This window comes from Palaemon carinicauda, chromosome 21 (genome assembly GCF_036898095.1).
Source record: "Palaemon carinicauda isolate YSFRI2023 chromosome 21, ASM3689809v2, whole genome shotgun sequence".
NCBI lineage: Eukaryota > Metazoa > Arthropoda > Malacostraca > Decapoda > Palaemonidae > Palaemon > Palaemon carinicauda.
Window position 1 is genome coordinate 104,236,711 of NC_090745.1, and position 12,334 is coordinate 104,249,044.

The 12,334-nt window shown below is 35.4% G+C and overlaps 1 protein-coding gene across 1 annotated transcript in view; it reads left to right on the forward strand.

The window, feature by feature from the left end:
- Positions 1-4,282: 4,282 nt before the first annotated feature.
- The window catches only part of LOC137615383 (ectopic P granules protein 5 homolog), a 115,840-nt gene continuing 107,788 nt past the window's right edge, over positions 4,283-12,334 (forward strand). Inside the window, exons 1-2 of the mRNA XM_068345201.1 lie at positions 4,283-4,369; positions 9,461-9,552. Of these exons, the coding sequence (XP_068201302.1) occupies positions 9,514-9,552 (39 nt within the window). The 5' untranslated portion in view covers positions 4,283-4,369; positions 9,461-9,513. The remainder of the gene's footprint in view (positions 4,370-9,460; positions 9,553-12,334) is intronic.

The window sequence follows — 12,334 nt, forward strand, 5'->3', positions numbered from 1 at the left end:
TGTAAGACATTTAAAGGTTTTAGGAGAAACATTGTAAAACCTAAAGTTACTATATGTTGCTATCTACGATTTGCCATATGCTGAATGACCATGCATGGACCTTTGTAGGTCAGTTAATCGTAATGACAAGTGTTGTGGTTTAGCGGAGATTTAATGTGGCTTTTCCCTTTTCGTCTCTACAAAAAAAAAAAAAAAAGTTATTTGCGAACCATAATTTGCAAGAGGTGGAAACTCAGTTGTTCCTTGACAAGATTGACAAGGGAATATATTATGAATTGATAGTGAACTATCACCAGCAGGGGTTGAAATAAATTTCCTGTTGAAATAATAATAATCTTGCCGTACAGAAAAAAAAGAAAAAGGCTTTCTAAATTCATAAAACAGAAAGCGACATATCTGGCAGGGTGCCAGTCGCCCCGAAACTCTGAGAAATCATACTCATGAAGTATTCTTAAGCGCACTATTTCAGCAGAGGAATATCGCAGAAGACAACTCAGGCGAAGTTCACTGTAACTAAACATGGCACAATAAGCGTTAATGGCCAGTGCGCACCTGAGTGCTAACCTCATGACATACAGATCAATGTTTAGTACTTTTTAAAATAGTTTACAGCACGATGTACCATTGAAGAACAGTATAGCAGCATGATAAGAAGGGTTATGTGGACGCTTGTATTTTTTAGTTCTGCATCTGACAGAAGAATAACTAAATGGTGGATTACCATTTGATAGCCCCAGGAGATTCAAGTATTGACTGACATAAAGATTTAATTTCATGATAATAAGGAAAATTATTAAATAAGAAAACATCACTTATAATTTAGAAAAGCAAGAAATTGATATGGCATTGTGTAAGCTTATAAATTGTAAGATATAAATCTTTCATATGAATTGTTCCTATGATATGAATAGTTACACCACACGATTATTGGATTAAGTTGCCATTGCATCGTTGGGGATTTATTTAAATTTACTTTATTACCAGATGACTTTTCTCAACCAAATGTGTATTTTAATGGTCGTTTGTTGGTACTTTCCTAAGGAGAGGATTCGTTTGCAATTAATAATGTTATATGTTATATATAAATCTAATATTTTGCTTTATATGACTGTGTGTGTGAGAGAGAGAGAGAGAGAGAGAGAGAGAGAGAGAGAGAGAGAGAGAGAGAGAGAGAGAGAGAGAGAGAGAGAGAGAGAGAGAGAGAGAGAATGAATGGCAAGATGGGTGCGTCACATTATCTTCCTAACTCAATTGAAGCTTTGTTACCTTTCATTCTCTCTTTCCTTTCTTCGTAATCTTATTTTTAGTTTTATGTCGTTAATACAAGTAAATCATTTGCTTATCTTTGCATTTATTATTGTCATTTTGCTTTGGTTTAGCTTCTTGATCACCTTAGTCAAAAGTTAGCCTCGAATTTTATTGGTTACCTTGTCTGACATTAGATGCGTTTCTGTTCGAACTTCTTACGTTACTCTGTGCTTTTTCTTGAGCATTAGTTTTCTCTTCTTTGTTATCCTAGCTTTGCTTTTTCATTACCAAACACTTAAAAGTGTAAATTGATCAAAAGGGAGCTAAAGGAATGAAAATATATACTTATGAAACCTAAACCATAACTAATAAAGAAAAAATAAAAAAATGAGATAAATCGGAGATTATGAATTTCCGAAGGTTGTGGAAGGGGGCAAAGTTGGCCGGTGTAAGACGAATGGTTTAGAAAATTCTTTTTCCAGGATGGAAATAAAGGGAAGTAGAGTCATATGAATGAGTCAACTATTATATGATATATCAGAAACATCGTTTGAGTATTTCCCTGTCCAATTTACCTCAAAATTCTTAAATTCCTCAAGATTTTCTAAGAGGAAAGTTTGTAGATTTTATCCAACTCTCTTTGCACCTTTGTCTCCCCCGCCCACTTGTGCATTTCTTTCCTTATCTCGTGTTTTATTTGACTGTTTATCTTATATCTTCAAGTTTATTGAACATTGAAGAAGTTTTAGTCCACATATATCTTCCATTAATTTATAGAAAAGGGGGTTAGGATAGCACTAGTAGTAGTTAATATATGTTCAAGGTGGCCCATAGCATCACTAAGCATAATGGTAGGAGATAAACACAACAGTAAAGGCTAGCTAGTGTCGACACATATCACTGAGTATTTTCTTGAATTACTTTCAAGATAAGATCTCGTCATAATTAATAGATTAGATTTGAAGTGTTTCCCAAAATTAAATGCTTACGTGTGCAATGTTCCTGTCATCATCGAAGTTTAAAAAAAAAAAAGATAAAAACAAAGAAAAAAAAACTTAAAGAACACTTAAAATATTTCCACCCGTTTATATATTTGTGTATGTGTGTAAGGAAAGAACTTGAGTGCTATAAGATACTGCCTCACCAGTATATATTCTAGACTACTCTTCACCCAAGGGTTTAACTACTGCACTGTGATTGTTCAGTGGCTACTTTCCTCTTGGTAAGGGTAGAAGAGACTCTTTAGCTATGGTAAGCAGCTCTTCTAGGTGAAGAACCATTGTTCTCTAGTCTTGGGTAGTGCCATAGCTTGTGTACCATGGTCTTCCACTGTCTTGGGTTAGAGTTCTCTTGCCTGAGGGTACACTCAGGCACACTTTTCTATCTACTTTCTCTTCCTCGTGTTTTGTTAAAGTTTTTATAGTTTATATAGGAATTATTTATTTTAATGTTGTTACTGTTCTTAAAATATTTTATTTTTCCATGTTTCCTATCCTCACTGGGCTATTTTCCCTGTTGGGGCCCCTGAGCTTATAGCATCCTGTTTTTTTCAACCAGGGTTGTAGCTTAGCAATTAATAATAATAGTAATAATAATAATAATAATAATAATAATAATAATATCTAACCTATTGGGCAAATTGTCGGCAATGTTAGTCAAGTTTGAACGTCACTACCACAAGGCCTATATGTAGACCATATGTATACTAGTATCTATATATTCAATGTTATTTCGGTATGACAACGGTATGAGTCAGCGTTATAGACAGGTAAGATCCTGTTCGATACAATTATTGGTAGATAACCGCATGAAATGTCATGTTCTAAAAGAGTATTCCACAATTTTTTAGTAGGTTGGATATGAAATTAAGTTCAGTAATAGGCTAAGCTTATCACACATTATGATAGAAATTGATAAAGATACGTAAGGAATCTAACAATTCTGATTCCAAAGTTGATAGTATTCATACAGAGGAAAAAGTTGAAAATAACTTTTTACCATTTTCTCGAGATATCGAAATATGATTATAGAGTGACTACAATAACCATATGAAACCGTGTTTCTGAAGTTTCGTTAATGAAATTGCTATATAGTTGTACAAGAAACAATACTTATTAATAAATCAATAGTCTGTTTCATTTTTCGACTGAGCCCCTGAGTCAGTGTAGTTATATAAACATTTTTAGTTGAAAACAAATAAATTTAGGTCAAATAGGTACACTCAATGTCTATAGACCTTGGGTACACTATTCAAAATATTATTTTCCTAAATGGGACATCTTTATTCATATTATACCGTCACTTACTTCAAGGCCCTTGTTTACAAAACGATGTGTTCAAAAATAGATATTTCAACATTCCCAAGGAATTAGGTTTTCATCATGTCATCTAACTTATGATCTTAACAGAGACAAAGAATCTTTTTGCTGCACCCAGTGTAATTGCGTATCATCGCCTTCGTTAATTTTCTCGACTTTATCTATTATAATTTTATATCAATACATTAGGTTGACATTTCTTGCGGGTTTTTATTATTTTAGTTGGAAATTTTATTTCTAAATACTTAAAAGAATTATTGTGTAATTAAAAGAATTATTGTGTACATCCATATATCTGCGACGCACGTTTATTTCATATTACTCATGACCATGGCCAAGAGATACGTTCGAAACAAACTAAATTACTTTTTTTTTTTTAATTCATACAATATAACTTTAAAACTTTAGATTTCATTGTCATAATTCCCAGTTATTAATCAATTAATTATATATGGTATCTGAAAGAAAAAGAAAATACATAATTTCATTATGGTTTAAAGTTGGTAATTTGTGAAACGGGTTTCGGATAAGGTTTGTTTTTGTTGACAAACTCTTTACATCCTCAATATGAAACTTCGAATCATTAATAATAACAATTTTTCTAATGAATTCGAATATGAAAAATTTCGTTTTATTCAAAGTATACGTGACATCGTATTATAAAGTTGCATATCTAAAGTATATTTCTAGACCTGAAATTCTTTATTGTTTACATCGAATCAGCTGGGTGAAGAGGTGAGCAATTGGCAAGCAGGTGCCCACTTGTGTGATATCTCTTGCGTCGTTGTAATTCTTTGATTCAGGTGAATAATTACTGAAGTTGTTTGTGTCCACCTTTTTGGTTGACATAGGGAAGTTTCAAGTTTTAAAAAACCATACGTATTATGAAATGGACCAGTATTTTGTAAAGGCTGGACTATTCTAGTCAGCTGCAGGCCACGCAAATGACATGCTGTCTTAGGATTTACATTTATTGTACGATAGCTCAACTTATCGTATCCAAGCAAGGAACAGGGTATTATGGCTTTGATGGAATCTTCATTTTTCGTAATCAAGCTAGTTACATGAAACAGTTTTGTGAAAATCTTAAGAAAGGCCATACTTAGCCTAGGGTTTTAGGGTTTATTTGACGGATTTTGACGTAAGAAAAATTTATTTTTTGGGCTCGAGCCATGTCGTCCTGGTGGAAGTTCCTTCCGTATAATATTTTTGCGAGTGTCATTACAAGAGAATTACCGTCGGGTATCACAGGGTTCTAACCCCCGGGACAACCATCCTAAGATATCGTATATATCAGGGACGTATCCATAGATAACAGACTTCACCCAGTCTAGGAAACTAAGGAGAAGGATAGTTGAGGAGCCGTTACATATCCTCTCCCCTCATAGTACTGTCTGTCTCTGATGAACTCATTCCTTTTGTTTGCAGCATTCCTACTGCGTTGTAATATTTTTGGTAAAGTTGTATTGTATTACAAGGTGTGATTTCGAACAGAAGATATATGTTTTCCTATAGTAAATAACGTGATTTAACCGAATTTGACCTTCATTTCAACCGCAAACAAACAGATCAACCAATTCGACTAACTTTAAGTTGCCGAATTGGTTGCTGTTATTACGGATGAAATGAAGGTGAAAACCGGTTAAATCACGTTATTTTCTACAGGAAAATATATATTTTCTGTTAAAATTATTAAATATAATGACTTGTTCAAATTCGGTGTCACTTCACTCACATAGTACTGAGAACGATAACATTAGCAACGTTACCAACGGTACACAGCGTTACCAACGTTAAGGTGATACACAGCGTTACCAACGTTACGGTGGAATTTCTAACGTTAGCAATGATACAGTATTATTATCGTGTGTATTTTAAAGAATTTTTCCATATACCGTTTACACAATATATATGAAAGTACAAAAAGGGTACAGAACCTAACAAACCCACCTAACCTAACCTAGTAGTTCCCAGGTCACAAACCCAATATAATGGCCTTTGATATATCACTTCACTCATGTTACGGTAACGTTAGTACTGTTAGGATAACATTATATATAATGGTTCTTGTTTCGCCATTAGCTCGCTTCGCTCGCATGAAAATAAAACATCAAGCTCGTATGTACTGGCAAGCGGTAATGTTGAGCTTCGCACGCTAACATTAGTAATGTTACGATAACATTACCAACGTTAAATATAATGGTTCTTGTTCCTCACTTACGATCACAGGAAAATAAAACCACCCTCGTATGCATTGGCAATTGGTAAATGCTGAGCTTCGCACTCTTAACAAAATATAATAAAACTAACACATTAAAGTTAAAGAAATTAATGACTTACTGTACTTTTATGACCGTGACGTCGTAACTTAGGGGTCACGGGGGTGTTGTGACTGAGTCTATGGTGTCTTAACTGTTTTGCCTTAGATTAGTACTGCACTGGGAACCCTGTAAAAGTTGATATATTACATTAAGTGATTTAAGAAAATTATCAACATTGGAATACTGTACACCAAAATAGTTTCAAGTATGGATTACTGAAGTGGTTACAATTTTCTAATACTTAGATCGTAAAATACGCAAAAGACGACACGAACTAACAAAGACGTGACTTGGGCAAAGGTTTCCACGGAAAAGGGCTTGTTGGAAGGTGGGGGTAGGGAAATATTAACCCCCCCTGTGCAAACTTTACATACGTATGGGTTCGTGATTGGTTAACGGAAAAGCAACGGAGTCTAGAGAGTAAACATGAATGAACAGAATGGGAAACTTGTCCAGAGCAAGTATTTATGTGAAATCTGGGAGTGACAAGGTAATAACAAAATGTTTAAAAGTAATATATGAAGATAAAATGGAATGTATGATAAATAATATTTGATGGGTGTATAAAATAAGGTGATTTTATAAGGTATCGGATAATAAAACGAGTAATACTGGGGTCAAACGTAATATGTATACGAGGGTATTACATAGCTAATCAAGTAATAGACTTGAACAGAGCTGGTAGAGAGACGAAGTTACATTTCAGAATTAGAGAAGAAGAAATCCTATTGGTGGAGGAAAAGTCTCTGCGCAGGAAGGCGGGGTTTTTGCGCAGAAAGTCGAAACTTGCTATGCACAAATATACGTACAAGAGCGTCTACAACGGGCAAGTAGAATGAGAAAAATTAGATGAAAAACACTACTAATGTTAGCATGATACGTTAACATTTGATGTACATTACACGTTGGCAGCACTGGTTACTGTATTTTTTCATGAGACATAGTCTTTGCAACGGCGCCTCCAGAGTTTATCCAGATATACTGTTTTGTATTTTCCTCCGTTTATTATACATTCAAGAAAGTAATATATAGAGAAGAAAAGGCTTGTTTTACGATTATGTATCGTTTCCCCAGTATGTTTTCCCCACCCAAAACCCCGAGTTCCCACTGGGGGTCCCCCATTATCGTAGGGTATAGATATATTTATATTTCTGAAACTATTCATGTGCGACGGGAACGAGTGTCATTTTCGAAGGGAGCTTAATTTTTTCTATAAGAAAAAGTAGTTTTTTTCCTAGGTTACATTGCCCTGTAATACACTACAATAATACCGTTTTTTGGGTGCGCCCTTTTTCAGCCCCTTTTTGGAGTAATTCCTTGTGTGATGGCTTCCTCTTCGTCGTCTAAGTTGTGTATATACCTTTTTCCTTTACAGTTTGATTTAGCTGTAACTGCCTTAGATCCCCTCGGGGAGTGGTTAATTAACTTTGTTAGGCGATGAGGGAGCCAGGCGCTCTGAATCCAGCTAGCCATTGGGCGCCATGTTGCGTACACACCCGCCCTTTTTATTTCGTGTTCACGTAGTCTTTTTTTTACTAGTATCACGTGGGGTTTATTCAACATTTTCACAAAACTATTTTAATCATCATATGTCAATAAGTTATTACTTGTACATTCGTTTATATTTCATAACCATCAATTGCTGTGAAATAATAACCGAGGTAATCAAATTCTAAGCTTGTATAATTGATAATGCTGAATTACTAGCTCGCTGGGCTAACGTGCATAGCGAAACGGGGTTATATTTATGACAGCGGCCACCTTTATGTGTGATGATCGCTGACTAAGAATACAGCAGTGTAAGGCGCCCCCGTTAGTTAAGTAGGTAAAGACACGCTTGTAGGTTAGGTTAGGGGGAGAAGTTTAGTTAGTTGGTGTCCCTTTTTTATGCATACTGGAGGAGGAACTGGCCGCTGATATACAGTGCTGTCTGAACAAAGATCTGGCAGTAATTCCAGTCTTCTGTAAAAGTTTTAAACGTTATAGATGCTGTCTAAGCTAAGACCTTTCGGTAATTTCCGTCTTCTGGAAGGCTCCGAAACATGTTCCGTTTAATCGCAAGCAAAGTGAGGAAACAGAAGAGCAGAAACCAATAAATCATTAGCTCAATTAAGTAAGGAGGAAGTATTTGCAATACTGTACAATGAGCACTGTTATGAACGACTAAAGAAAATGGAACGGAAAGTTACGTTTGATGTGTCGGGAAATTCTGGCAAACTAAAGCTCCAGTGTATTGACCGTATGGTAAATTTGCATAAGTTGCCAATAATTCCCAGTGGTTTTTCTGGCATATTTTTGTGTGTTTTGAACTAATCTGATGATGATTATTGGGACAAATCCATAGTTGTGGAGTTAGGTATCGGCTGCCTTAACTCCACAACTTGTGTATTTCCGAGAAAAATCGTCAAATTCTTTCAAAACACGTGAAAATATGCCATGAAAACCATTCTGTTATCCAGTTTCACTGAGAATACAAGTACAGTACTCAAGAAAGTGGAAATGCATTGACAACCATTAACAATTTTTACAACTTACGATATATCGACACAATAAAACAATATTCGAATGCATAGTTCTCCGAGGATTTCACCTTCATTTTTTAATATTTAATAAATAGCTAACCTAACTACACCTGACCTAACCTAGTAGGGAAACAGATCAATAACCTAACCTTGGGCAAGCCCATGGACCTCCTGTTGCAGGTCACATGAAAAAGAAATTAACAATCTTAGGTATAGCAGTAACGGTAGCACACTGTAAGAACACTTTCATACAGTATACTGTATTAGGTTTCTGACAACTTATTAGGCTAGCCTACCGACAACATAATAGGGTCAGAGTACTATAGATAAATAAAGATCAAATTACCGTTAAATACTCTTATTTTTCTTGAACATAAAACTGGATACCGTAATTAAAATTAGTATATTACAGTAGAAGTTTGGACAAACATTATTACCAGATTACCGACAGATTCCTATAGAAAACCAAACCAACGCATCAGGAATTGCATCACACTAAAAGATAGATTCAACTCTTAAACGAAGGTACCACTTACACTGAAAACACATACGGCTCAGCTGTTCCTGCACAAATACAAACCTTCGTTTTTTATGTAGCAGGTTTCTATTGTTGGACAAAAATACAAATTAGTTTAAAGATAATTTGATTCTTCTGTTATTTTATTAGACTATTCATAGGTAGCTAGAATTGGTAGCTCTTGATCTTTATGTGGTATGGCAGCATCCCATTACAGAAAGGAAGTTAGGATGGGCTATTACCTTTCCACAAGTATTAATAAGTAGTTCATCATGTGTTACTGTGTGCCTTAGAATTAGCCTTTTTGCCTACTTTATTTGGATTCTGATTTGCTTTTTTAGTCAGACTCTAATGGAAAATTGGTAGATTCCGCCTAATGTTTGTTCTTAGTATGTAAGTGCATTATTTTTTACGAATAAATTTTCAATATTAATCTTGTGAAGAGATATTTTATAATCCTGTATAGTGTATTGATACCAATTCACATTTCTTAAATAAATTGGTAACTTATAGTATATTGTTTGTGCATTTCAGGTTCTTCATTGCAATTTAGAAGACAGACAGTAAAGAAGATAACCCTCTGATGAATGGCTGAAGCCGTTAGAAAAAAACGAACACGCTCTAAGGTAGCTTTGACTCATCCTCAATTTGCTGTAGTCTGTCAGTTTCTCTATCTCCAGTGTTGGTACTGTAATACAGTAAAACCATATTCGCAGTCATTACATTTGGAATTTCCCCCTCGCGTGATTGTGGAATTACCCCCCCCCCAGATAATAAGCTATATAAATTATTAAAAGTACGCTGTGTTCCCTATGCGTATACTGTACAAACCTTTCGTCTTTTAAAAATTGTTTTCAGTAGAGCTGCAACAGCATTGTTGGTACAGTAGAACCTTGTAGTAACAGCCATTGCTACCAACGGACTTCGTACATAACGACTGAATCCAGATATCCAGAGTAGTGTTTGATTGGCAAGGGTCATCTTAAGAAGTACTATACACAATTCTGAGATATATTTAGATTTAACAACTAATCATTATGGTTATTTGTATAAAGGTAATAAGACTGTTTTTATCTTGCTTATTATTGGCGTACAGTATCTTCATAAGTAACCTAATGGAGTAATACAGTAGTTCTATTTCAAATTCAGGCAACTTTCTTTTTAAGCGAGCCCATCTGAGAAAATTTAAACACTCGGCTGATTTTGTCGTCAGCTGGTTTCAAGTACTCATTATATATGCAATATTGATATTGCAAATGTTTTGCTTGCTATACCCTTATAAATTCAAAATAAACAAAGTAAAGTAATTTTTATATCATATTTTTCCTACATAAGATGCCTAAAAGGAAAACTATTGTCTTGTAACTTTCATCGCCCACCACAAGGATTAAAGAAATGCATTTGCACATCTAATTATAACTACTGAGACTATTAGCTTTTAGTAAACTGTATGTAAACTATGCTAGTCTATAACATATTGGTATATGTGAAAGATTTATTATAAGATGTTTTTATGAATAGTACTTACCTGGCAGTTATATATATATATAGCTGATATCTCTAAATCGGCAGAATTTTTCAAAACGAGGCAACCGCCTTGTGGTGGTTGGGAGGTAGGTGGTAACACCCGTCACAGGGTGGTCCAAGGAATCATTCCCGTGTCCAAGACTTCAGTTCATCTCTGCCGGCTGGATCGAAAACATCGTCGGTCTACCATTGAGAGTTTTTCGAATCATTTTCCCTTCTTCGCTTTTTTGGACTTCGTTTGGTGAATTACACTGATTTAGGGTTTTGGCAATCGTGTTTTATTATTATTATTTACTTTGTTTATCATGAGTGATAACTTAATTTTCGTGTTTGTGCGAGTGATGTATGCAAGGTGAGGTTACCAAAAGTGTCGGTTGATCCTCACAGTTTGTATGCAGAGGTTTTGTTTGTGCACTATATTTTAGGTGCAAAGTTTTTAATCCTGATGACGGAAATACGTTCCGGCAACTCTATGACGTCACAGTCGTGTGACGTAATCTTCATGTATGTCTTGCAAATTCTCTTTATTTGTTTTATGCAAAGAATGGGAGGAATTCCCCTTATATAAGTTTTTTAAATTTTAATGTAAAATTTTAAAGAAATATTTGTCCATTTGGTATTCGTTCTTTAAATCATCGATCTAATTTCATAAATTAAATAGAACTAGCGTATGGTTAATTTACGTTGTTACTCGTTACTATCGGTGCAGTCCCAACATGCCTTGGTAGCGTTCTTTTCGATATGGGAATTAAAGTGTTGGCTATTATTCTCCAACAACAACTATATGGGAATTCTAGTTTTAGTAGCTTTTTCATTTGTTTGTTCCTATTGTTTACATTTATATATATAGATACGTTATTGCTATATCTGTTCTTTTTATCATTACAACTCGCTTGTTTTTGAAAACCCTTTGAATTAATTGTGGATTACATTTGTTTTCCCTTTTTTCTGTTCATTTTAATCTTTAACGTATAACTTTCCCGGCGTTTGTATGTAACTACCGGGTAGGTATTTATGACATTTAATTTTACCGGGGGTTACATGTAACTACTGGGTGAGTGTCTTCAACATCTATTTTTAATCTCAACTCTTGCCTGGTGGTTTTTTCTTTTTGTGACCGCCGGGTAAGTATGTTTGAAAGTTTATTTTATTATGGAAAGGTCAGTTTGATATTTTATAAAAATATTTTGTTACAGTTTATATAGCAAGTACTAGAGACGATTTTGCTTTCTCATTCAAGCCCGTGGCAGAAGAATAAGTTCTCTCACAACGGGCAGGACTAATTATGGTTTTTTGTGTAAGAGTTTAATAGTGCAAGTTTTCAGTGCTAAATTAGGCATTGGATTCTTTCAGCACAGGGACGTTGTTTTCCTAGCCTTAGACCTCTTCCAAGCTCCCCGGCCCATGGGAGAAGGAACGTCGATCGGCGAAAGGAAACGAGAGGCGTTAGCTCACGAGCAAACGCCCTCGCGAGCGTTCCTGTTAACGTTCCCAAGAATGCTCGCCCTTGCCATGGGAAAGCAAAGAGCGTTGAACGTTAAGATTCTTACACTGCTTTTAGAGTTTTGCATTGCATCACTTTTGATTTTAATGGCAATACTTTAAATCATAGATAATCGCTGCTAATATCAATGCTTACAAACCATCATTGACTCGGTTTTTGTCTCAGAGCGCCAGTCGGCCTTGTGAACCCTCTGCTCGGAACCGAACGCGCCGAGCGGCATAATGAATATCATTTTGCCTTAACACTCGGCGCTAAGTCTTTCAAGACAGGACGAATGCAGCCTCGTCTTTCAGGGCAAATGTAGCCTCGTCTTTCAGGGCGAATATAGCCTCGTCTTTCAGGGCGAATGCAGCCTCGTCTTTCAGGACGAATGCTGC